Genomic DNA, 27,209 nt, shown 5'->3' with positions numbered 1-27,209 from the left:
GGACCCCCGCAGACCCCGCGCCCCGGAGCCCGTGAGGCTGGAGAGGGGGCGAAAGAGGCGCGGCGCCCGCGCCGGGCATGGAGGCGCCTCTGGCCCGCGCCGTCTGCCCGAGCTGCGCTCCGCGCCGCCGCTTCTCGAAGTTTGCCGGCTGACTTGGAAAGTTGCGCTGTGCTCGGCCGCCGCGCGGGGTCCAACCTCCTGGCCGGTCCCAGCTCGCCGCCGCCGCCGCCGCCGCCCTCCGCGGGGCCCCGGCCCCGCCGACAGCCGCAGCGCCGCCTGCCTGGGGCATGTGAGCCGCCGTCTCCCCTAGAGGCCGGGCAGGCTGCACCGGCCCCTGTGCCTCCAGAGGCAGCGCGCGGGCGAGGGGCACGCCCCGGCCCCAGGTAGCCCGGGCCGCCATGGGCATCCAGGGCATGGAGCTGTGCGCCATGGCCGTGGTGGTACTGCTGTTCATCGCCGTCCTCAAGCAGTTCGGCATCCTGGAGCCCATGTCCATGGAAGGTAACGCACGGCCACCCGCCCTTCCGCTGCCCTGCGCCGGGGGCCAGCGGTCAGAGGGGAGGGAACAGCACTTGCGCTCCGGGGTGCGGGTTCCCGGGTCCGGCGAGGAGCGGCCCTCAGGGACGCTGAGCTCCGCGGCCCTGCCCGCCTCGACCGCCGCCCCCTCCCGGCTCCGGAGGGCTGGCCTGGGACTAAGGGGGCAGCGAAGGCTCGGGCTCTGAAGAGTCCCAGGGGGGATGGAGCCGCGGCGCTTGGGGTGGGTGTGAGTGAGATGCTGGTGACACCTCGAGAGGGCACCCCTGGCTGTCCTAGGCCCGCCGGTCTTAGCCGCCCCCAGTGAGCACGGCCGGCTTGGCCGCCCGGTGGTGGGGGGTGGCACAGGGTGAAGATTACAAGAAGGACCCTCAGCCCAGGGCATCAGGCTGCAGCAGCGAGTAACATAAAACCTCTGCTGAGTGATGGGCCGTTCCTTCGACTCTTAGCCCACAGTCCCCTTCCCCAGGCAAGGCTCAGGGATAGGTAACCAAACCCTCAGGCGCCACGTTTCGGTCTCAATAAAATATTAACTGAGGAGACAGACCTACTCTTAACTCAGACACTGATGGCCTCCCTGGGACCCCTGACAGGGACCCTTAGAGTTGCTTCCCAACCTTAGGTACCTCCCTCCCACTTCTGGGCAGGTTAGAAGGAGCCCCTCCAGGGCACACCCATTGTGAAGGGGACCTTGAGCCACCAGGCCTGTAACTTATCCTCTGCGCCCTGAACCTCTGGACTGTGGGGAAGGGGCCAGCCAGTCCTGTTCCTGTCACCTGTGTGCCCCTGTTGTCCTCTCAGAGGAGGATGGGCATCCTGCCTGTCTCAGCACTCTGCTGACCTTGCCAGGCTCCAGCTCCTGGGACTGAGACCCAGAGGCCCAGAGAGGGGAGGAGGAAGAACCTGTCCTTGCCGCTGGACTACCCCGCAGCCCCTCTCTCTGGCCTAGGGATGCGCCCCAACCCCCTGCAAACGGCTGCTGAGGGCAGGAAGGGGCCCAGGACCAGGAAGCAAGGCCCGGCTCCATTCAGAGCCCAGGGCTGGTTCTTTACCTGAAGTCCACAGCCATGTGCCCTTCAGAACCCACTGGGCAGCATCACACCTTTTCTAGGTGAGTTCAGGAGGCCGAGAGAGAAGGGACTTGCTCAGGGTGGTTCTGAGAAGTGCCGCCTTGAACTTCACATTTTAGTTGGGGAAGAAAATCGCCCAAACTGGGCCTGCACTTGGCTGGATGGCTGCTGACCCTGGCAGGAGGAATCTATGACAGGTGACTCCATAGGCAGTGCAGGTAGGGGTAGGTGGGCATCCCACACTGCTGTGCCCTGAGGACTCATGTTTCCTGGGGGTACTAGCCTGCCCACTGTCCCCTATCCTTTCTCCATCTGGAGACTGCAGTGGGGTGGTTGGTACTTGGGAAACCACTACATTGCTCTTTCCCCACTTCCTGGGACCACCAGAGGCCGGGGGCAGCAGCCAGGCTCACTCTGCTTAGTACTCCAAACCCTTCTTAACCGAGCCCACCATGCTCATAGGTCTGGCAGCCGTAAGTTTACCTTTGTGATTTCTAAGGAGAAGGGATTTCTTTACAGGGTGGATCGGATGCGCAAGACTACGGATGGTTTATTCAACTTGCTAAAAAAAACCCACTTCAGGCTCTAATGAGTTTGTCTTTTCTGGTATATTTGCCCATTTGTGCCCCTTGGAGTTCTGGGGTCTCGATGCAGTGGGAGGAGCACAGAGCCTCAGAGTCAACCAGGTCTGAGTTGGGATCCTGTCACCCACACGTACTGGCCGTAAAGCTCCTTAACCTGTCTGAAACTCAGCTTGACTATCTGTAAAGTGGGGCCGATGACTCCTGCCCCGTGGGGCTGCAGCACGCTTTAGTCAGTAGGGCTTTAATGGCCCCCAGGATTGTTCCTGGTGTGTAATAACTGCACAAACGTGTGAACCATTGCTATCACCAATAGTTAGCGATCGAATGATTACTCTTAATAGCAGAACTGATTCACAGATGAAAACATTCTCTCACTCAGGCCTCCCCTGCCTGCGTCAGAGGGAGGGAGTTATAAGTACCAGATGTTCCATGTTGATGGGGAGTGGAGCCCGCTAAGTGCCTGGAAGGACCCATTGGTCAGGCAGGGTCTAAGGGGCGCAGTCATGGCCTGGGAGCGGCCCAGACCCTTCGGGCCCAGCCTGGAGGTGAGCTGGCACTGAGGGAAGAGGGCTAGTGCCCAGCTCCCCTCCAGGCCTTCTCGTGTGCAATTGGATGTGCTCTTGTCCTCTCTGAGCCTCCATAGTTCTCATCTGTAAGAGACCAGAGTTATGGTGCCCCTGGGGATTGTTAGGAACTAATGGATTTGAGTCCTAGGGACACAGGCTTCCAGAAGTAGATGCAGAAGTTGAAAGACCTTCCTCTCTCCGCCCTGTCAGTCTCTGTCTTGGGGCGGCTCCATGGGGTGAGTTCCAGCCGGGCTTGGCCACTAGCTCACCGGGTGACTTTGGTGCATCTAAGCTTCTGGAACCTCAGTTTCCTCATCTGTAGAATGAGGAAAATAACAGAATATTTTCTCTTATACACCTCACAGGGGTGTGGTGAGCTGAAGCACTTTGAAAAAGTTACAAGCGAGACGCAAATGTCAGGGATCTCAGAAGTGCGGGCACACTGGTAAAAAGTGAACCTGGGCTGGTAAGCCTGGGGCCTATTTGCAAGGCCGGCCCAGCCCTGACAGCAGACGTTTTTGTCCACATCTGTGGCCCAGGGCTTGACTTTGACCAATGCCTCTCTCATCTCGGTTCAGATTTCCCAAGTTCTAGACTAGTAGCTCTCGACCGAGGGCAGTTTTGCTCCTCAGTGGACGTTTGGTAAGGTCTGGAGGCGTTCGGATGTCACGGTTGATAGGGAGGGTACCACTGGCATCTAGTGGGCAGAGGCCAGGGGCGCTGCTAAACATTCTGCAAGGCACAGGCAGCCGTCACCGTAAAGAATGGTCAGGCCCAGTGTCAGTCGTGAGGGTGAGCACCCTTGCTCTGGAAGGAATTCTGACCCGGGGCTGGGAGAACTGCCTTTCAGCTCTGATGTGGTCCCTGACCTGTGGTCCCTGGGAAGCTCACTTTTCCTAGCTGAGCTCTGCTTCCTTGTCTGTAAGTGGGCGGTTGGATTAGAGGCATCATCTCCCCTGGGAATGTTCCCTGCCCCTTCTGGATCCCTGCCCCTCAGGTTGTATTAGATGACACTGTCCTGAAATTTTCTCACTGTCCTGAAATTGTCTACGTCCCTGTCCCCATCAAATGTGAGCTCTCCAAGGGTGGCACGGACTTGTGTCCATACACTTGTGGCCCCAGAGTGTGTGCCCAGCACTGCCTGGCAAACAGCAGGCGCTGAGTCTGTGTAAACCATATGCCATTTTCAGCCACAGTCGTTGGGCACCCATCGTATGCCAGGTAGTGTGATCTCGACCCTCCCTTTAGGGCAGCCCTGGGGAATGCCGTCTGAGGCAAGGCTCCCTCTGGCTGGGGTGGCGGCAAGGAGGCTGGATTGTGAGGGCCTGAGTACAGGCAGGTATAGAGAACAGAGCAAGAGAGAGTAGTGCCCGCGGCAGAGATACGCACAGCCTGGTCCACCACCCTGTTGCTCCCTCTGAGCGGCAGCCCCAGCCCTCTGCAGCTGCCCTCTGCACAGCTGCCCATGGGGGCCTGGCCTCGCAAAGGTGACCTGGGTGCCTGGTGGGTCCACAGGCGACTCTTGGCTTGGAGTGGGCCCGCGGGTCTGCCGTTCCTCCTACCCCTTCTCCTGCTCTTCTTCCCCCCGGCACCCTCTGCTGCCTTTGCTGAGGGCGTGGTGATGTTCTGAGCACCCTGGGTTCCCTTCTCCTTGACGGAGTCCACCACTCTTGGTAAACTGCAAGTCCCTCAAGACTCCTGCAGCCCCTGGGCAGAGTGTCCAGATCTGAGATGCTAATGACAGTGACAGTAGCGGGCATCTAGTGAGCGCTCTCTGCTCTAGGCACTTGATACACATCATAATTTGGTCCTCAACAGCAGGCCCACTTTACAGATGAGGAAACTGAGGCTCGGGGAGTGGCAGAGCTAGTACCTTTTCGAACTCTGGCGCACCCGTCCTGGATGCATCTCTAACTCTGCACGGCTAGGGCGGCTTCGGACACAGCTCTGTGTCCCAGCCTCCTACAGTGCAGGTGTCAGGAGTCCAAAGTGGAGGCAGCTGTCTGGGTTCATATCCCAAGTGGGAAAGGTCTCCCTCGTAGGGCTGCATGAATGTGTGCAGAGCTCATAAAGCAGGGCCTGGCGTGGAGTAAGTGCTGTATGTGTTAGCTCTCGTCATTTCTTACCAAAAACGTCCTAGCCCGAATTCCCCCCAGGGTCACACATCACTAACTTGTGGACTAGCAGTTAGTGGCAGAGGAGGATGCACTTAGGTACTTCACCACGGCGGGTGTCCTTCACCGTGTGCTCTGTAAGGTCCGGGCTCCTGGGCCCCCGGGCCTGGCAAAGGGAAGGAGAGAGGTAGGCTCTGTGTGGGCGGCTCCTGCAAGACAGGGAGGTGGGCTGGAGCCCAGGCCTGATGTTGCTGTGGGCTGGGGGACTTAGGCAAGGCCCCCTCCCCACCTCCCCAAGTCAGTGCCTCGACGGTTGCACGTCTAGACGCAGCCAGAGGTTTCAAAGCAGCTTGATGGAACCTCAAAAGAAGCCGTACTTAGAAGCCTGGACCCCCCACACATAGAAAGGGTGCTGCTCAGATTGAGAAGGGAGTCTTGCTACACAGGCCTCCCCTTACCCCACGGCAGCCCCTGGGGCTTCTCTGTGGGACCCCAAGATCTAGGTGTCACTTGACCAGCAGAGAGTGAGGGATGAGATCCGCCAGCTGAGTTCAAGAGGGGCCGGAGCCATCAAATGTGGACGGCAGCTTGGAGTTTTGCTGCCAAGGGAAGCAAAGCTGGGTGCTGGCTGGCAGGAGAAGCCGCCTAGTGGGAAGCCCCGCAGAGGTGTCGGGGCAGCCAGGGTTGTGGGAAGGCTCCTGCACGGGGGCAGGTGAAAAGCGCCCCTCACCTGGTACCTGGTGCCCTTAACTCAGAAAATGAAAGACTCGGAGCCACCTTTCCCGAGCCCCTGCAGGTGGGTCCTGCGCAGAGGGGGCTGCGTGGAGTGGGGGACGGGAACAGGGACTGAGACGTTTACGCAGTGAGAAGAAAGCCTGGTTTGTAACCTATCAGGCTATGGTACAACCTTGAGACGTTTAGCCTTAAAACAATTCTCTTCAAGCCTCGTGCTTTCACTCCTTTGACAAAATGCTTGTTTGATAGAGAGGTGAAATCTGTATTGCTGACCCTCTGGTTATCAATGAATACTACTTAATGGGGAGGGGATGGCCCCGGACTAGCCCCTAGAGAGGGGAGGGGAGGGCTGAGCACAGGGCGATGATAGAGGCAGGTTGACTTCACAGTTTTGCCAAACAAGGCCCCTCGGCGTGTTGAGGAAAGCCGTGCAGGTGGCTGTTTAGGTCCGTTCATCGCCGGTGCACCTGTGATTGCAGAAGGAGGGTGTGATGTCTTGGGCAGCTCCTAAGAGATCTGGCTGCGCCTCCACTGAAACTAACCAAAGAGGGAGGAACCTGTGGATTTCTCCTGTGCAAGAGCCAGGAGAGGCCTCCAGCGCCCCTGGGAGCAGGTAGGGTCCCTGGCACCTGGCCTGACGCTGTGGGCGTCAGGAAGGAACCGGGCTCCCTGCTCCTGGGACGACCCCACAGAGCCCAGCGTGAGGCCAGCGGGCTGGGCAGGATGCTGTGGAATCGGGCTTCTGGAGGAAGGGGCAGCCAGCTCCTCAGGAAGGAGCGGGGGGAAGGGTCCACAGAGCCCGGGAGTCGGGTGGGCGTAGAGAACTGGTAGCTATTTCCCAAACCAAGAAACAGGAGGGATTTCCTCTGCCTCTTGTATTCTGCCGGCCCAAGTGCAAGTGTCAGAGTTAAAAACTTGACTCTCACTTGTTTAGGGAACAAGCAGGAGAGCAAAGCTGTTTCAGAAACTGATGCTACATAGGAATCAAAACTGGTTGATGTCCCAAAGGGCAAATTCATAGCCAGTAACTTGAAGGGCCATATTTTCCAAGGATGGAAATCATTCCGTCCCTAGTGGACACAAGTCATTTGCAACCTATCAGTCTGGTTGATGTCTAGCTTCGCAGCACCTGGGCTCTGTTGGATAGAAAATAAGTCGAGCAGAGTTTCCTAAAGCAAGTGTTCTAGTGTGACGTTGAAAAGCCCTCGGTGATATTCCTGCCTTATCTTCCAGTTCTGAGTAATTAACACCCGCGTCTTGGTGGAAGGCACCAGCAGTCACTTAGTCTCCCAGGTCAGAAACATGAGGTCATCCTTGGCTCTGCCCACCCAGCCCTGGTCCACTTGGTAGCCAGGGGCAGTGGCTTCTTCCTTCTTGACACCTTCTGCCGGTCTCTCTTCTCTGTGTCACCTCATTTGACACCTAAGGCCACTCTGGAATGAAGATCAGACAAGCCCTTCCTCCACTCTGGCCCTTCCATGGCTCCCGTGCCCATATATCCCTTGGCTCACCTTGGACCCTCTGCCCAGGGTGCCCTTTGACCGTGCTGTCATTGCACCTGAGTCTTGGAGTATCGCCTTTCTCTCTGATTCCCCACCCACTCCCTGCCCAACAGGTGTGAACCACACAGCATGTTGCTTCAGGAGGTAAGCCTGGACTAGAGACGTTAAAGGTGACACCCAAGGCAATAATCCATGAACCCACCCAAGCAAACATAGCCGTGGGGGATCCGCCCATCCAGCATGTGCTACAGAGCGTGCCCCACATACAGGTACTGTTCCAGGGTTGGGTGCAGCAGAGAGCAGGCAGGAGAGCCAGTCGTCTTGTTCTGCTCGGGCTGCTATAACAGAATAGCACGGACCAGGGGCCTTAAACAACAGAAATTTATTTTCTCGCAATTCTGGAGACCGGAAGTCCCCGATCAAGGTGCCAGCAGGGTTGGCTTCTGGTGGGGCCTCTCTTCTTGGCGTGCAGATGGCCACCTTCTTGCCGTGTCCTCACATGGCCTTTCCTCCCCCTCATGTTGGAGGGGGAAATCACTCTTCTTCTTATAAGGTCACTATAACCTATTGGATTAGGACCCCACCTTTATGACCTCATTTAACCTTAATTACCTCCTAAAGACCTCATCACTTTGGGGGTTAGGGCTTAAACATATGAGTTGGGGAGAGAGGGACACAGTTCCGTCCATCGCACCAGTAAACAGAGGAATATGCACATGCCAGGGAGTCATGGCCAAATGAAGAAAGTAAAACAGAGACGGGGGATAGATAGGAACGCGGGGTGTGTGTGACACCCCTGAGGAGGTCATGATTGATCAGAGGCCTTCAAGGGAGGAGCATTCGAGCCAGAGAGAAGAGCAAGGGAGTGTGCCTGGTGGGTGTGAGGGGCCAGAGGGGCCAGCATGGCTGAAGGCGGGGGGAGCAAAGGGAGGGACCTGGGAGATGAGGTCAGAGCTGGGGGCGGGGGAGCACATTTATTGGCCATTTAAGGACTTTGGTGCAGGAGGTTGTAGCATGGAGGGGTACCTGAGGATATGTCTTCAGCAGCTTCCTCCAGCACGACTTCAAAAATAGACCGATGGGATCCAGGGCAGAAGGAGGGAGAGAAGCCGGGAGAGATGATGGAGCCCTGGAGCCTGGTGGGGGCAGTGGAGGTGGGAGAGGGGCTCAGAGGCAGGTGCAGGTTGAGGGTAGCGCTGGCAGGGTTTGCGTGGGGATCGAGTGTTGGGAGGAAGGTCTATGCCCAGGGTTTCGGCATGAGCACCCGCGGGATGGAGTTGTCGTCCGTTCTTGTACCAGCCGCACAATTGTTATTACAGTGATTATGAATATGTGTCAGTATCTAATAGGGAAAACTCCCTCTTTACTCTTCCTTTCTAGATGTTTATGGATTTTTTAATTCCTCGTTATACATTTCAGAGTAAATTTATCAAGGTCTTCAAAAAATCCAACTGGATTTTTGAGATGGTGTTGAATGTACAGTTTATTACAGGAGAAATAACATCTTTATAATGTTATTATGGTCCTATCTAAAATAGAATATCTCATTTATTCAGATTATCTTTCTATATAGCAGTCCTTCGAGTTTTGTGTAATACTTAGATACTTTTAATTTTTATTGCTATTATGAATGTTATCTTTTTTATTATATTTTTAAGTGGTTATTACTGGTGTAGAAAATTCCTGTTGATTTTCATAAATTAGTCTTGCATCTGGCAACCTTACTGAACTCTCAGGTATATTGATTCTTTTTGTCACTCTAGGGACCATACCATCTATAAATAGTGTTAGTTTTATCATATACTTCCCAACTCTTACACTGTTTGGGGTTTTTTTGTTGTTGTTTTTTGGGTTTTTTGGGGTTTTTTTGCCTTTTTCAAGATTTCCTTAGAGCATTGGCCAGACATCAGTTAGTGGTGACTGTGGCCAACCTTGGCTTGTCCCAAATCTTAAAGAAAATATGTCTGAGCCTTTACCGTTAAACCTAATATCGTCTGTAAATAAATATATGGTTTGCAAATATAAGCTGCATCAAGTTAATAAAGTTCCCTTTGATTCTTAGCTTGCTAAGAGTTTTTGTCTATTTATTTAATTATAAATAGATGTGGAGGTTTATCAAATGCCTTTTCTGTATTAGGATTTTCATATGATTTTCTCTCCTTATACTCTTACAAATAAAACCTTCTTGATCCTGGTGTACTTTAAAAAAAATAATACAGTTGGATTCAGTTACCTGACATTTGGTTTAAGATTTTGCATCTATGTTCAAAAGTGAAATGGGCACATAATTTTCTTTTTGTTTATTTGTTTGTTTTTCCAGCTGTATTGAGATATAATTAACATATAGCATTGTGTACATTTATGAAATGATCACCCCAATAAAGTTAGCTGATACATCCATCACCTCACATAATTACCATTTTTGTTGTTATTGTGGTGAGAGCAATTAAGATCTGCTCCCCTAGCAACTTTCAAGTATACAATACAGTTTTGCTAACTGTAGTCCCCATGCTGTACTACAGATCCCCAGAACTTATCCTTTTTTTTTTTTGGATAGTTACATTTTTTTTCTTTAAATTTATTTATCTATTTATTTTTGGCTGCGTTGGGTCTTCGTTGCTGCGCGCGGGCTTTCTCTAGTTGCGGCGAGCAGTGGCTTCCCTTGTTACGGAGTATGGGCTCTAGGCGCACGGACTTCAGTAGTTGTGGCACACGGGCTCAGTAGTTGTGGCTTGTGGGCTCTAGAGCGCAGGCTCAGTAGTTGTGGCACACGGGCTTAGTTGCTCCGTGGCATGTGGGATCTTCCCAGACCAGGGCTCGAACCCATGTCCCTTGCCTCGGCAGGTGGATTCTTAACTGCTGAGCCACCAGGAAAGCCCCAGAACTTATTCTTGTACCCTTTGACCAACATCTCCCCATCCCTCAATCCCCACCGCACACACACCCCCACCGTCTCCTGGCAACCACCAATCTACTCTCTGTTTCTTTGAGTTTGGCTTTTTTTTAGATTCCACATATAAGTGAGATCATACAGTATTTGTCTTTCTATGTCTGACTTACTTCGCTTAGCATAATATCCTCAAAGTTCATCCATGTTGTCACTACTTTTCATACTTGTGTTGTCCTCGTATGATTTAGGAATCAAGAAGACCATACTGATCACTGGATTAGCAATGTGGAGGTCACTGGTGATCTTAGAAAAGCAGTTTGCGTGGCGCGGTGGGGCAGATGCCCCACAGAAGTAAGATCAAGGGAGGCCAGGAGGAGAGGAAGTGAAGACAGTGCGTTAAAGGACAGAAAAAGGCACTAGCTTGAGGGAAAATAGGGTCAACGGAGTTTTGTTTTCTGGATTTTCGATGAAAGAAATAGCAGCTGGTTTGGGATTTTTGTCTTATTTTATTTTTTGGCCCCCAGGGGCAGAGGATTAAGTTAATTGACTCTTTATTAAGTTCACGGGACAGTATCAGTCTTGACCCACTTAAAACCCATCTCTTATTTATTTTTTTTCCCTTTTATCCCCTCCTTTCCCTCTTTGCCTAGAGGCAACTATTCTAAGTTTTATTTTATTTTTTCTAATTTATATACAGTACACTTAGCCTTTTTTTTTTTGATGTCCAGTCCATGAATTTTGGCAAATAGATAGTCATGTCACCACTACCACAGTCAAGATATAGAACAATTCTCTCACCACAAAAAATCTCCTCATCCTGCCCCATGTGTAGTCAACCCCTCCCTTGCCCCCCAGCCTCTGGCAGCCTCTGATATACCCTCCTTCCCTGTGATGTTCTATAATTTTATCTTTTCCAGAATGTCATATAATTGGAGTCATACATCACGTGGCCTCTGGAGTCTGGATTCTTTCATTTCCCTAATGCATCTGAGATTCATTCATGCTGCTGTATCAACACTTTGTTCACTTTTACTGCTGAGTCGTATTCCACTTTACGGATGTACCAGCGTTTGTTTATCCGTGCACTAGCTGAAGGATATTGGGTTATTTCCAGTTTTTGGCAATTGTAAATAAAGTTGCTCTAAACATTTGCATAAAAGTTGTTATATGAATATAATAGGTTTCATTTCATTTGGGTAAATAACCAGGCGTGGGATTTCTGGGCCATATGGAAAGTGTATGCTTATAAATGACTGCCAAGCTGATTTCCAGAGAGGCGGTCCCATTTTCATTCCTGCCAGCAAAGTATAACGGTTCCCGATACTCCAGATCCTTACCAACACTTGATATTGACAATATTTGTTATGTAAGTGATTCTGATTGGTGTGTAGTTGTATTTTATTGTGGGTTTTTGTTTTGTTTTGTTTTGGGCTGCGTCGGGTCTTAGTTGGGGCACGCGGGATCTTTGTTGGGGCACGCGGGATCTTTGTTGAGGCATGCGGGATCTTCACTGTGGTGTGACGGCTTCTCTCTAGCTGTGGTGTACGGGCTCCGGAGCACGTGGGCTCTGTAGCTTGGGGCACACAGGCTTTCTAGTTGAGGCGCATGAGCTCAGTAGTTGTGGCGCGTGGGCTTAGTTGCCCAGCAGTACGTGTGGGATCTTAGTTCCCCAACCAGGGATCAAACCCGCATCCCCCGCATTGTAAGGCAGATTCATTACCACTGGACCACCAGGGAAGTCCCTCATTGTGGTTTTAAATATCTTTAAAAACATTTATAAAACCATTAAGTTTTATAATCAGTGTGTCTGTATCTATGAAAAAATTATCCTGGGATTTTTATTGGAATTATGTTAAATCTGGAAATCATTTTGAAGATAATTGACATCTTTATGATGTTGCATCTTCCAATCCATGAACACAGTGTGTCTCACCACCTATGTGATTTCTGTGACTTCTTTCAGTGCCATTTTGTAGTTTTCAGTAAACAGATTATATGCATGTTTTGTTAGATTTTTTACCTATTTATTTTTATATTTTTATTTTATATTATCATTATGTATATTTATTTTATATTTTTAACCTATTTTCCCTATTTCATTTATGGGGTGAGTGATTGTAATTATTGTTTTTGAATTTTTGGTCTCCAGTTGTACATTGCTGATCTGTAGAAATGTGATTGATTTTTGTGTGTCGACTTGGTATCCTGTGACCTTGCTACGCTCACTTATTAGAAGATTTTTTTTTTTTTTTTGGCAGTACGCGGGCCTCTCACTGTTGTGGCCTCTCCCGTTGCGGAGCACAGGCTCCGGACGCACAGGCTCAGCGGCCATGGCTCACGGGCCCAGCCGCTCCGCGGCATGTGGGATCTTCCGGGACCAGGGCACGAACCCGTGTCCCCTGCATCGGCAGGCAGACTCTCAACCACTGCGCCACCAGGGAAACCCATAGAAGATTTTTTGTATATTCTTTGGAATTACCTACATGGATAATCATGTCATCTGCAAATAGGGTTAATTTGGGGTTTTTTCTTTCTAATCTAACTGGTATGCATTTTCTTATTTTTTCCCCCTTTTTGCACTGGCTAGGACTTTCATTATGATGTTTAATAGGAGAAGAGAGAGCAGATATTCTTGCCTTGTTCTCAATCTTAGGGGGAAGACATTCAGTCTTTTGCCATTATGATGTTACCTATAGATTTTTTGTAGATGCCTTGTATCAAGTTGAGGAAGTTCCCTTAGATTCCTAATTTTCTGCGAGTTTTTTTTATCGTGAATGGACATTGAATTTTGTCAAATGCTTTTTCTACATCAATTGATATGATCACATATTTTTTCTTCTTTAGACTATTAGTAGAATAGATTATGTTGATTTATTTTCAAATATTGAATCAACCTTAACATTCCTGGAAAATCCATTTGGTGTGGTGTATTATTTGTTTTATACATCAATAGATTCAATTTGCTGAGATTTTTGCATTTATGTTAATGAGAGATATCAGTTGGGACTATTCAGGTTATCTTTTTTATCTTGGGTGAATTTGGGTAGTTCGTGATTTTTTAGGAATTAGTTCAATTTATCAAGGTTATTGAAGTCTCTGTGAGCAGAGACTTGTTCATATTTCCTTTTTAACCTTTTAATATCTGTTTTAATGTCTGTTACTTCCCCTGTTTCATTCCTCATAGCAATTATTTGTGTCTTCTCTCTCTTTTTCATTTTTGCTAGAGTTTTATCAATTTTATTGATGTTTTGAAAGAACCATCTTTTGGTTTCATTGATGTTCTCTGCTGGGTTTTTGTTTTCAGTTTCATTGATTTTTTTAGAAATATTTATTTATTTTTGGCCGTGTTGGGTCTTTGTTGCTGCGCGCGGGCTTTCTCTAGTCGTGGCGAGCGGGATCTACCCTTTGTTGCAGTGTGTGGGCTTCTCATTGTGGTGGCTTCTCTTGTTGTGGAGCACAGGCTGTAGGTGCGCGGACTTCAGTAGTTGCAGCGTGTGGGCTTCAGTAGTTGTGGCACGCGGGCTTCAGTAGTTGTGGCATGTGGGCTCAGTAGTTGCGGCTCGCGGGCTGTAGAGCGCAGGCTCAGTAGTTGTGGTGCACGGGCTTAGTTGCTTCACGGCATGTGGGATCTTCCCGGACCAGGGCTCGAACCTGTGTCCCCTGCATCGGCAGGCGGATTCTTAACCACTGAGCCACCAGGGAAGTCCAATTTCATTGATTTTTGCTTTTCCTGTTTCCTTTCTTCTGCTTGCTTTGGGTTTATTTTACTCTTCTATTTCTAGTTTCTTTAGGTGGAAGCTTATATTATTTATTGAAAATCTTTTCTCTCTTCTAAAATAGGCATTTATGGCTTTACATTTACCTCTAAGTACTGTTTTAGCTGCACCCCACAAATTCTGATATATCTTTTCATATGCATCCAGTTCAAAATATTTCTGTTAGCTGCCAGTTATTTTCCTGCAGAACTTGATTTCCATTTGATGTCATTTCCCTTCATCCTGAAGTTCTTCCTTTAGCATTTCTTGTAGTTCGATTCTGCTGGCAACAAATTCTCTAGCCTTCACTTATCTGAAAATGCCTTTATTTCACCCTTCTTTTTTGAAAGATCACTGAGCATAGAATTGTAGGCTAATAGATTTTTTTCTTTAAAGAATTAAAGTGTTGTTCCATTGTCTTTTTGATCTCCATCACTTCACGTGAGAAGTTAGCTGTCTTTCTTATTGCTGTTCTCCTGCAGGACCTCCCCTTCTCCAGTGGCTACTTTTAAGATTTCCTCTTTATCTTTGGCTTCCATCAGTTTGATCATGATGTTCCTATGTGTGGTTTTCTCTTTATTTATCCTTTTTTGGGTTCACTGAATTTTTCGAATCTGTGTATTGATACTTTTCAACAAATTTGGGGAAATTTTGGCCATTATTTATTCAAATATTTTTTATGTCCCACTTTCTCTTTCCTCTATTTCTGGTATTTTAATTACATACATATTAGGCTGCTTGATATTGTCATTAAGACTCTATGCATGGTTTTATTAGTATTTTTTTCTCTTTGTTTTCCATTTGGATAATTCCTATTGACCTGTCTTTATGGTCACTGACCTATTTTTCTGTAGTGTCTAAACTTAAGTTCATCAAGTGAATTTTTTTTTTAGATGTTGAGGTTTTTTTCAGGTTTAGAAGTTCCATTTGGTTCTTTTTTTTTGTTTTTTTAATAGTTTTTACTTCTCTGCTAAGATTCCCATCTGTTCACTTTTCTTTCCCTTAATACTTTCAACGTATTGGTAGTAATTGTTTTAAACTTAAATAATAATTCTAATAATTTAAAAACCTGTTAATTCTGATGGTCGCTTTATCTCTTGATCATTGGGTTACATTTTCCTGCTTCTCGTGTCTTTTCAGTTTTTATTATATGATGGCTACTATGAGTGGTATATTGTAGGGAATCTGGACTATATTATCTTCACATAAAGCCATTGAATTTTAGTTTGACAGGCACTTAAATTCCTGGCAGATCCCTTCATCAGCACAGACTTTATTTTAGACTTTGTTAGAATAGGTTCGTCTTAACTTTGTTCTTAGTTCTAGAGCTTGGTGCTTTCTCCCAAGGCATGGCCTTTCTGGGGTTTCAGCTGGATGCCTAAAGTTCATAGGGAAGTGTCTCCATTCTAGATGAACCAGAACTCCCAACTTTTTTCATCATTGCATGAACTCTGATATGTCTTTTCAGGTCTCTGTCCTACTACCCCCCAACAGCTGCTCACAGCTGGGCCTTACGGAGTCTCATTCAGAACATGTGTAGCCCAGCTCTTGGCCAAAGCCCCAAGGGAAACGCCACACAGACTTCTGGGGCCCCATCTCTGTGCAGTTCCCTCCTCTCCAGGATGTTGCTCTGCAAGTCCATCTGTCTCAGCAGCCCCAAACTCTGATCTCTGCCTCATCCGCATTTCCCCACGTCACAGAAAGCATCCCCGGCCCATATCCAGGGTGAATGTGGAGCTCACTTCATATGTTTCCCTCCTCCCAAAGATTGGAGTCCTGTGCTGTAGCCCAAAGCCAGCTAATACTTGCCTCACATATTTCTTCCAGTTTTCAAGTTGATTGTGGTGGGAAGGCAAGTCTAACACTCACTACCCCGTCATGACCAAAGGCAAAAGTCTAAGCAGTATGTTTTTTTAATTGAGGTATCACTTACATACAGTACAATGCACAGATATTAAATGTTCAGTTCAGTAAATTTTGACAACTGTATACACCCTTTTAACCACCACCTGCTGTACTGCTTTCTAATGCCATGCGTTACTGTTACTTGTCCTATAATTCCATATAAGTGGAATCATAAAGTATGAACTCTTTCATCTCTGCTTTTTTCTGAGCATAATTTTTGAGATGCAACCACGTTGTTGTATATATCAGTAGTTCATCCTTTTTTAAATGGAGTATACTATTCTGTTATGTGAATGTGCCACAGTTCCATTCTTCTGTTGATTGAGTCGTTTCCAGTTTGGGACTGTTATTAATAAAGCTACTATACATATTCTTGTACAGGTCTGTTTGTGGACGTATGTCTTCATCTGTCCTAGGTAAATAGGTTATAAGGTTGAGGTATGTTTGACTTTATAAGAATCTGCCAAGCAGTTCTCCAAGACGGTTCCACCATTTTACACTTTCCCTGACAATATATTACATGAGAGTTCCAGTTGCTCCACATCTTCACCAACATTTGGTGTTGTCAGTGTTTTTGAAATGATAGATCCTTGGGTATTTTGCATTGGAATATCTGCATTTCTTTGACAGTGAATGCTGTCAAGCATCTTTTCCTGTGCTTATTGACCAGTTGTATCTCTTCTTTTGTGAAGTGGTCTAGTCTTTTGCCTATTTTAAAAATTGGGTTATTAAGTCTTATTTCTGTTGATTGGCAGGAGTACTTTCTATATTCTGGAAGTGAGTCTTTGCCAGATATGCGTACTGCAGATATATTTTCCAGTCTATGACTTGCTTATTGAGTTTCTAAATGACTTTATTGCTTTTTCTCTATGTTTGCCTGTTTTCTTTTTCATTAATTTCTACTCTTATGATTTTTTTTTCTCCCATTGCGGAGCACAGGCTCCGGATGCGCAGGCTCAGCGGCCGTGGCTCACGGGCCCAGCCGCTCCGCAGCATGTGGGATCTTCCCGGACCAGGGCACGAACCCGTGTCCCCTGCATCGGCAGGCAGACTCTCAACCACTGCGCCACCAGGGAAGCCCTCTACTCTTATTTTTATTATGTCCTTTCTTATAACTTTGAGTTTAATTTGCTCTTATTTTTAGATTCTAGAAGCTTATATCGCTGGCTTTACACCTATCTTCTTTTCTAATAAAGGAATGTAAAGCTAAAAATTTCCTTCTAAACACAGATTTACCTGCATCCAGAAAATTATGGTATGTTGTTTTCATTATCATTTAATTCAAAATATTTCAAAATTCTCTTTGTGATTTTTCTTCTCTAACCTATGGGTTAATTAGAAGTGTGTTGTTTAGGGAATTCCCTGGAAGTCCAGTGGTTAGGACTCTGTGCTCTCGCTCTCACTGCCTGGGGCCTGGGTTCAATCCCCAGTCGTGGAATTAAGATCCCGCAAGCCATGGGCTTCCCTGGTGGCGCAGTGGCTGAGAGTCTGCCTGCCGATGCAGGGGACACGGGTTCGTGCCCCGGTCCGGGAAGATCCCACATGCCGCGGAGCGGCTGGGCCCGTGAGCCACGGCCGCTGAGCCTGCGCGTCTGGAGCCTGTGTTCCGCAAGGGGAGAGACAAAAAGAGGGGGCCCCCAAAAGACAAAAAAAAAAAAAAAAAAAAAAAAGATCCTCCAAGCCACGCAGTGCAGCCAAAAAAAAAGTGTGTTTTTTAATTTCTAAATATTTGGGATTTTAAATAGATCTTATTGTTTTCGATTCTAATTTAATACCACTGTGGTCAAAGTCTGGCACGCTGCAGGGTGAGCCCTGTGAGGCAGCCTCCCTGATGACCCACCTCGGGCCTGCAGAGCCTCACACACCCAGACTGATCCGGCTGAGCCCTGTGCTGGGCCAGCTCCGTGCCTGGGCCTCCACCAGGAGCACTGCCTCTCAAGAGCTCTCTGCAAATTACCCGGCAATCAGGCTCTGTTGCCTTGGTCCATCCGTGCACCCATTCTGCAAGAGAGCTATTTCCTTCCTTCCTTCTCTCTATATTTCCAGTACCTCCTCCCCCCGCCCCATCCTTACCCTCAAGTTGCTTCCTACTTCACAGAAGAAAATTTCCCCAAGCTCCTACCATCACAGAGCCTTGACCGCTGAGGCCGCGTTGCAGGGCTCACCCTGCAGTGGGAGCAGGCAAACAGCTGTGCGGGTAACCATGGGCTCACAGTTCCTTGGGGAAGAGGGGAGACTGGATGGTGACAGAGCAGTGGGGATGGCGCTGCTCATTTCAGTGGGAAGTTCTGTAATACGGGAGCCTGCTACTCAGCAAGGGGTAGGTATTCAATGCCGTTTTGTTATAGCTTTGTTTTATATTATAAACTCGATATGTGCCGTACTAAAATAAATTAGGAAAATGTAAAAAAAAACACAAAACCCCATAAGTAAACAATGAAAGATCACCTGAAATCTACCTCCCCTGCAAAAGGTAGCCATGGTTAGTTAATATTTTGATGGCGTTGTTATTAAAAAAAAAGATCTGGTCCCTGCCCTACGGACCCTTGAAGTCTGACCTCCTACTCAAATGTGAATAAAAGCCCCAGACACCATGCGGCTGGGTAGCAGCATGTTAGGCTGGATGAGCCAAGAGGAGTGCCCTCCCAGTTCCTGGGGGAAATCGGGGCGGGGAGAGGCGCATGGAGGAGGTGGTCCAGGAATTGGATCTTGAAGGTTGAGGTCCCCTGTGCTTGTCTGCTGTTTTTTTCCCTCCTACCTCCCCTTGTTCAGTGTCTCTCCAGGACAAGGCCTGCTCCCAACTCTCATCCCCATCCCACGCTCAAGGTGAGGCCAGCGGGCAGGGCCCACTCCATGTGAGGAGCAGGGCAGCAGAGAGACCAGGAGGCACAACTCCTGAGTGTGCTGTTCCTCTGTAGCCTGTACATTTGTGCAGTGCACAGCCTGGGTGACTGTACATGGTAGTCGCTCGAGGAGAGTCCCGCCACCCCTTCCTTCTGCCCCTTACACTGGAGCAAGATGGGGCGGGGCCGCATGTTCCACCCTCCTGGGTCTGTATCCCCCTCCAGACAGCAGCGACAGTGAGCTGGAGCTTTCCACGGTGCGCCACCAGCCGGAGGGGCTGGACCAGCTGCAGGCACAGACCAAGTTCACCAAGAAGGAGCTGCAGTCCCTCTACAGGGGCTTCAAGAATGTGAGTGCCCCCCATCCCCCCAGGAGAGGCCCTGATCCCCCCGGCTTTCCTGTCCCTGGCTGCAGGGCGCAGGCAGACCTTCTGACACTTCCCATGGCACAGTGAATGTCCCAGGGCCTTTATGGGGCCTGTGTTTTGTGGGAGAGCTGTCCGGGGGGTGGGCCAGGTCCTAGAATCAGTGTTCTGAGGCACCACACCCCCTTCTGTGTGTCTCGATGCTGGTGCAGGGGAGGAACCTGCAGAGGGACCAACCTGGCATGAGGGGACTCACCACCCCCTCCCGCCGTGCCCACCCCACCCCCCAGGCTTTCCCCAGCACGGGGCTGGTGGAGCCCAGCGGTGCCTCAGGCAGCAGGTGTCCCCCAGAGGGAGGAGAGAGCCCAGGCCCTGTGGAGTCAGGGTGTGGGAGGGGGGTGGCTGGGATTACTGAGAGGGGTGCCTTCCTGCTGCAGGAGTGCCCCACGGGCCTGGTGGATGAAGACACGTTCAAACTGATTTACTCCCAGTTCTTCCCTCAAGGAGGTGAGTCTGAGGCCAGGCCCCCCAGTTCCTCCAAAGTTCCCGCTTCCCTGTGGCAGCCCTGCAGAGGGTGGGCATCCCTTTTATGGGGAGGGGACCCTCACCCACACACACCCTCCCCAGCATCCCTTGCCCGGTGCTGCCTCTATCCGGCAGGCAGCGGGGGGACTCCAGCCCAGGACTCAGCAGCGATATACCGAGGGTGCTGGGGGTAGGGGCTCAGGCGGCCCCGACACTCCCAGCCTTGCCCTTGGTCTCCCCAGATTCCACCACCTATGCGCACTTCCTCTTCAACGCCTTCGATGCAGACGGGAACGGGGCCATCCGCTTTGAGGTAGGTCCCTGTCGACCCCTCCCACGTCCCCTGGTCCTGCATCTCCCGGCCACGGTGCCACCCCCTTGGGGCCGCCAGAGGCTCAGACATGACCCTGGTGTAAACGGTCCAGTGCGTCACCCAGGGAACGAGTGGACTCTGCTTGGCTGGCCCTGGGCCTGACTGTGAAGTCAGTGAAATTTGATTTTGCTGTCTGGCTACCCTATTCTCAGCCTTTCCTTCCATTCCAGCCCCGCCAGGCCAAGGGAGCTGTTAAGGTGCAATGAGGCGGTAGTGACCCAACGTGAATTTGCATTTGAAAAGGGGGCAAGGTTTAACTAGAGGTCTGTGCTAAGGGGATCTGGGCACCCCGCCCTGGAACTTAGCCCCTTGCCTGAAAACAGGCAGAGCATCCCTGCCCGAGCAGGCTCAGGGGTCGTCCCAGCAGCACTGTGAGCGAGCCTGCCTGTCCCACCCCCGCCCCAGCCGCCTGCCCCCGGGAGGGCCCTGCCTGGGTTCTGTGCGGGCAGCACGTGGGCTCCACTGAGGCCCCCGCTGTGGAGCCCAGGCCCCTAAAAATAGCTGCAGGAGAAAAGCTGAAACCTCTTCGGAGAGGAAAACCTTGCTGAGAGCCAGGCTTGATCGATAACCCCCCAGCTCGGCTTCCAAGGCCAAGGGCGGCTGACGGGAAAGTGAGAGAGAAAGCCCCTGTGCCAGCTGGGGTAATAATAACTCAAGATGCTTCTCAGCTTCCCTTATCGCTCCAGCAGGCCCGCTCGCTGACCCTCGGCCGGGGTGGGGCAGCCCAAGGCCACCGCCAGCTCTGTGACCACAGGGGTCTCACCTTCCCCCGGCCACACCCTTAGTGCATTTGTGAACTTATAGTGTTTTCAGCCTTTTTGTTTTCAGTTCTGCCTGCACATGGTAAAAATCCAATCAGTTCAAAGGAGTAAACAGGGAAAATCCATTTTCCTTCCCTGGTCCCACCCCTGTGGCCGGTTTCTTGTGTGTCCTTTAAGAGGTACCCGAGGCTCCTGGGAATGAAGTGTGAGAAGCAGTTGTGTGACGGACCCAACCAGGACTCTGGTGATGGTTTCTCTCATCCAGGAATCAGATGACCAGACAGCTTAGCAGGGCCCCCGCATAGCGGCGGGTGTCAGGAAGGTCTCCATCACCCTCCCGTGGTCGCCTCTCTCACCGTGGTCCCTTTAAGGGGGTCGATGGTGGGTCTTTGTTGGGGAGGTGCTGTCAGTGGCTGAGCGGGGGGCGCTGGCGCTGACCCCCTTCTGCAGGCACCTTCTCAGAAGGTCATGCTTCTCCCTCTTGAAATTAATTCTTCCGATTTCTTATGGGGAGGTTTGCTTACCTTGGGGACCTTCTTGTTTGTTCACCTTTGGCATCTTGATATCAATGCTCTGCTCTAGGAGGCCTTTTTCAGGAAGGGAGGGGGCCGTGTATCTCCCAGGGGCCTTCCAACGGGCAGGGCCTGATCCTGGGTGCCCCATGGGTGGGGAATCCCTGTGGTCAGGAAGGATCCAGAGGGGCTGGGGGGAGACACTCAGCCCTCCTCGCTCCCTCAGACCAAACCTCTCAACGTGCTCTTAAAACAGAAAGTCAGGTCAGCTTATCAATATTTACAATGATCCCATCCTTTGTGTATATTCTTGGGATAATACACATACATGTTAATTCGAGTTTATTGATATGGTGAAATATTGTAACTTCCCTGCCCTCACCTGAAAGAGTAAGTAGACGGCAGAACAAGCAGACCTCAGGCCTGGTGGCTGCCCTGTCCATTACCTGCCCCTGCGGTAACTCGCTCCCTGTGCCACTGGCCAGATGATGGCTGTGGTCAGTACCCTCGGGAAGGCCTGCAGCCCCGTGATCTAATCACCCCCGCCCCACACTGAGCCCCTGCTCTGCACTCTGGGCTGTCCCAGCCGGTGTCACCGAGGAGCCCCTCAGGGACAGCACAGAGCAGGGGCTGTGGATACAGTGGGCTTCATACACCTCGGCATTGAGACCAAGGAGCTCGGACGAGCGGCAGTCCCACGTGAAGCTGTGCTGTGTGCGGCTGGAAATTTAGAACCAGCACCTGGACGTGGGCTGGCTAGACTTGGGGTCCTCTGTGTGTGACTGGGGACGGGCCAGTGGTCTCACAGGGGACATTCCGACCCACCTCTCTCCTAGCACCGTCCCTATCATCCTACACACCCGCTAAGGGACACCGAGTAGGGACAGTCCTGAGTGTGGCTGAGTGTGGCTACACGGCACCTGAGGAGACTGGATGGGAGGACAGTGGTGCCGAGGTTCCCCCATGCCCACACGGGAAGAGTGGGTCCTGTGCGGGACCCACTCGTTCCCTGGTGCCCAGCTTAGGAGTCCGAGCCTTTGCCTCCCACTGGGAAAGCCCGTCATACCCCAGGGAAGAGGCGTGATGTGGCTTCAGGGACACGCTGACTCTTCACTACTTCTGTAAATCACACACGAGCTCAGCTTCAGTGGTTGGCATTCCTCAAACTCAGGCACATAAGAAATATCACCCTGTTTCTCCCTTCGTACATCTTTATTTTCTTCACTTATACACACACAGGACTTTCAGGCTCCAGTAGACTTACAGGATGTGCTTTGGAACAACAGCAGTTACCACCCCCCAGACACACCCGAAGAAGCAACTACCTCCCTTGTTTTAGCCGATTGTCACTCTGTCTTCTTGTCGCCTAATAGCATCGTGTTATTGCTCCGTCCCGACTGCCCAGCTCTAGATGCTGCCCGTTGACTCCCTGCACGGGTGGGGAGTTGGGTCTTCTGCACACATGCCTTTGCCATCCCCTGGCTTTCCAGGACAATGGAGTTCAGATTGGATAAGCGCTCTCGGTTTACTCGTGATGTGAATTTGTTCCCCAGATGAGCCTTGCGGTGAACTGTGATTACGTTCCCCTTCCCTGCACACATTTTTATTTTGCCTTCAGTTAACTGTGGTCCCGATTTGTCGTTTGCCTGGTGTCTGTGACCTCGTCAGTGATTCAACGCCGTCCTTCTCCAGTCATCTGAACGGGCATCTCCCTAGCCTTCGACCAGCTCCATCATCCTGGTGCTGGGTGCCCTCTGGGGACCTCTTCCCCTCTCTCCTGGGTTGGGTCTCCTGGTTCTGGAATCCTTCATCTTCTTCTCCCTTGCTTTACTCTCTCTTTTCAGAAGCATGTCTTGCAGGAGTTTCCTACAGAAGAGTACGTGGGAGGTAATTTCTGAGCCTTTGAACGCCCGGAAGTGACTTCGTTCCGTTCTCACTCTTGCCTGATCTGCTGTGTGGGACCAGAGCTACGGCGGAAGCCGTCCTGCTGATTCCCGACCCTGCGTACAGGACCTGATCTTGTTATTGTTGTTGTTGTTTCTGTTTGGTTTTGTTTTCCTCTCTGGAAGCTTGTAGGATCCTGTCCTTGCACCCGTTTTCTGAAGTGTCTCGTGATACGTGCCTGCAGGTCACACCGTGGGCTGTTTCCCCGCATCGTTAGGTCCTCGGCAGGACCTGAACACTCAGTCTTCCCCTTCATTGCCTCTTGGACACGCTTCTCTCCGTTTCCTCCGGCTCTTCTTGGAGCTCCAGCTGGTCAAGTTTCGGTCCCTCTGGAGTGGACCTCTCATTATCCGCTTTTCTATCCTATTTTCCAGCTCTGCCTTTTCACGCTGCTTTATGGAAGATTCCATGTGCTTTTCCAGCCCTTCTTCTGAGTCTGTCATTTTGCTTTCTCATTTTTAATTCCCAAGAGCTCTTTTTTGTTCCCAAGTATTCCTTTTTTATAGCATCCTATTCTTATTGTAGGGATGCCAGATATCTAATCTCTGAATCTAATAGTTTATGTTAAGTATTTTTTTCTCCTGGAATAATTTTTTGTTTCATCCAAACTGCTTTTCTCTGTTTCCCTTAGTCTTCCTTTCTCATGATACAGGCTTCCTCTAATCCAGAAAATCTAAAATTTGAGTGGGGGAAATTCCCTGGCGGTCCAGGAGTTAGGGCTCAGCGCTTTCACTGCTGGGGCCTGGGTTCGATCCCTGGTCGGGGAACTAAGATCCCGCATGCCACATGGCGTGGCCAAAAAGATAAAAAATAAAATTTGAGGGCTTCCCTGGTGGCGCAGTGGTTGAGAGTCCGCCTGCCGATGCAGGGGACACAGGTTCGTGCCCCGGTCCGGGAGGATCCCACATGCCGCGGAGCGGCTGGGCCCGTGAGCCATGGCCACTGAGCCTGCACGTCCGGAGCCTGTGCTCCGCAACGGGAGAGGCCACAACAGTGAGAGGCCCGTGTACCGCAAAAAATAATAATAATAAAAAAATTTTAAAATTAAAAATAAATAAATAAAAAATTAAAAAATAAAATAAAATTTGAGCGGGACCAAGCCCTGTGGTGCAAAGCCCTGTCCCTCCCTGCTTGTCCTCCATTCCCCCCCATAGACAGACCTTCTCTGCTCCCCTTCTTTCGGAGCAGCCTGAAAGGACCCCATGGGGCAGGGAGGGCTTAACCTGCAAACCTTCCGGAAGGGGCAGGAAAGACTTGCTTCCTACCAACTGTTACAACAAAACAGTTGAAGTTTTCACACGGAAGCCATTCGAACGTTCATTCACATTAGTAATAAACTGTCTGTCACACCTGTGACTGCACACAGCTATAGCATGACCCCAGAACTGAGCACTGTTAGTTTAGTTTTTAAGCTGTAAGTTTTTAAGCAGCTTGACACGCAGACACTTGGTAAAGTGAAAATAGAGCACCCCCTTCATTAAAGGAGCACCCCGAGGCCTTCTCTGTCAGTGGCAATGCATTAAATGGGTCTAAGACACCATACGTTTGAATGTCTTTATTTGAGATGATCAGTTCCAGCCACTGTGCCATCCCCGCCACACACATGCACACTCACAGGCACGCATGTGCACACACACACACACTCACACTCACACTCACACTGTATTGACCTGATGGACACCATCTGCCCGCTCTGTGATGGAGGTGCCTCACCTATACAGGTGTGAATTTCAGTGGAAGCCACACCGCGAACTGGAAATAGAATCTGAGCGCTGGACCGTCACTCCTCCCCCTCCCCTTCCTCCACAGGACTTTGTGGTTGGTCTCTCCATCCTCCTGCGAGGAACAGTCCACGAGAAACTCAAGTGGGCCTTTAACCTTTATGACATTAACAAGGACGGCTACATCACCAAAGAGGTATGGGGGTGGCTGGGGAGGCTGGGAGTGACCTGTCTGCCCCCCACCCCACTGCTCTATATCCCCAGCCTCTCTCCTCCTCTCTCCTGCTGCCCTGGCTTCCTGTCCCCGCTCCCTGGCCAGAGACACAGCTCACAGCCTGGCCTTGGAGGGGACAGCAGCCAGGACCTCTCCTCCTCTCCCGGGCTCTCAGGCCTGGATACCTGGGTGCAGGGGACGTGGAGCTTTGGTGCCCCTCACCACGTGTCTCGATCCCGTTCAACAGGTGTCCTGGATCATCCTTTCTTATGGAGAGGTCCCGAGGGAGACACAAGTGGAGAAGCTGGGAGCAGGGGTGGGAGCTGGCCTTGGCTCCCACCAATTGAGGGAGAGCAGTGTGGTCCCTTAAGGCAGGGTGCAGACGGGGGCAGGGGGGTGCCTGACCACACAGGCCCACAGTCTGGCTTCGTCTGGCCCAAACATTTTTCTGTCTCTGAAATAGTTGCTACCGTTTCAAATTCTGGAGATTGCATTAAAAATCTAGCTCCAGCTGCTCTTGGAGAGATAGAAGCTTGCGCTGAGTGGACTGGGTGAGGGTGAGCTCGCCTCTCTCCAGCTCCCACAGCTCTGGCCACTCACTCACCACCGCCCCTGAGGTGCCCCCCACACTTGGATGCGGCCCCTCCCCTCAGACCCTCGAACCCTCACCCCACCTCCTTACAGCCAGGCTCAGGCCAGCCCCTCCGGCCCCCCTGCAGGAGATGCTGGCCATCATGAAGTCCATCTATGACATGATGGGCCGCCACACCTACCCCATCCTGCGGGAGGACGCGCCCCTGGAGCACGTGGAGAGGTTCTTCCAGGTGAGCGCTCCAGCCCCGGGCTGCGCGGGGAAGGGCGGCTGGAAGAGGAAGGGGCTTCCGCTCTTAGGGCAGTCCTGGGCCTGCCACTCCCCTCTGTGGGCCTCCCCGCCCCCACGAGGAGGTTCAACTTGCATCCCCCATCGGGCTGGTTGTCCGGATGCCAAGGAACGAATTAAAGCCATCCCCGCTCACTGATCTGCCAAACTGCGTCTCAGAGCAGGCAGGGGCTCACAGATTCCAAGGTCGCCGACACCCCCAGCCGTGTTCTTGTGCCTTCCAAGAGCTGCCCCCCGCTCCGCCAGGGACCTCTCTGCAGGAGGAGAGGGTTGGGGTGACTGCTTTGTATCCATGGGGACTGACGGAGCTAGGACTCCGCCTCCCACTTGCTGGGGGTCCTTTAGACATGTCTCCATCCTGACTTCAGCTGCTCCACCTGCCCCGGCTGCCTGTCAGCAAGGTGAGGGGGTCTGACAAGCACGGGGCTGCTTTCTGGGGAGCAGGAGCCGCTGGAAAGTGTCTGGGGTGGGAGACAGACTGGGGAGACCCCAGAGAGGTCGGCTGCGTGGTGGACGTGGCTGGAGAGGGCACTTTACGTGGCCTGGATCCCGAGGAGAGGACAGAGGGGACGGGTTGGGGTGGAAGGAGCCCACCACCCGCCCCCTGGCACGTCCTCAGGCCTGGGGCAGGGGCCGGCCTGGTGGGACACAGACTCACTGAGGGCGTGGCTTGACTTGCAGAAAATGGACCGGAATCAGGATGGGGTGGTGACCATTGATGAGTTCCTGGAGACCTGTCAGAAGGTAGGCAGTGTCAGGGCTTGGGGACCCCAGTGTCCTGCCCCTGCCAGCCCACAGCCCAGCCGGGCACACGTCCCTCAGCGGCTCCCCTCAGAGGGGAGAGACGTGGAGCCCTCAGGACAGGGTCACACTGGGGAAGGAGCCTGGAGCCCCCGGCATTGCTGCTGACACTCCCATGCAGAGCGCCCTCAGGGGGCAGGACGCTGGGCCTCCGCTGGCCTCGGCCGTCGGCCTCACCCCCTGGGCGGCCCCTCGGGTGCCCCCGGCCTCCATCTGGGTGCTCAGCCGGGGGTGGGACGGCTTGGTCCATCAGTGAGTTAACAGCTCCCAGACGGCCTGACCATCAGGCCATGGGACTGGAGACAGGCTGTGCCTGACAGCTCCCCCTTCGCCCAGTGAGACAGGCAGAGTCCCTGGAGGGTTCCAGGTCCCTGACGAGAATCTGCTCACAGTGACATTGGATTTGGGCCCTGCTAGCCTGGATCTGACCAGGCCTCTCGTCCTCTCTCGATGCAGGACGAGAACATCATGAGTTCCATGCAGCTGTTCGAGAACGTCATCTAGGACGCTTGTGGGCGAGGGGTGTCCCTGAGTGGCTGTTACCACCTCTGCCCCAAAGATGCCAGGAGCAGCCTCCAGGAGAAACTTGTTTCTAATATATTTGCACAAAGTGAA

The 27,209-nt window shown here is 51.4% G+C and overlaps 1 protein-coding gene across 1 annotated transcript; it reads left to right on the top strand.

The window, feature by feature from the left end:
- KCNIP3 (potassium voltage-gated channel interacting protein 3) lies at window positions 1–27,209 on the top strand. Its single transcript, XM_027128984.1, has 8 exons — window positions 1–501; window positions 18,724–18,848; window positions 19,301–19,370; window positions 19,631–19,701; window positions 24,788–24,895; window positions 25,633–25,737; window positions 26,475–26,537; window positions 27,051–27,209. Exons 1-8 carry the CDS (start codon window positions 399–401, stop codon window positions 27,096–27,098), a joined length of 693 nt encoding a protein of 230 aa, XP_026984785.1. The 5' UTR covers window positions 1–398; the 3' UTR covers window positions 27,099–27,209.

Source organism: Aethalodelphis obliquidens, unplaced genomic scaffold, assembly GCF_003676395.1.
Source record: "Aethalodelphis obliquidens isolate GAN/ISIS:26980383/991018 unplaced genomic scaffold, ASM367639v1 scaffold35, whole genome shotgun sequence".
Taxonomy (NCBI): Eukaryota; Metazoa; Chordata; class Mammalia; order Artiodactyla; family Delphinidae; genus Aethalodelphis; species Aethalodelphis obliquidens.
The sequence above is the reverse complement of the archived record's forward strand: the minus strand, read 5'-3'. Positions and strand labels throughout refer to the sequence as shown.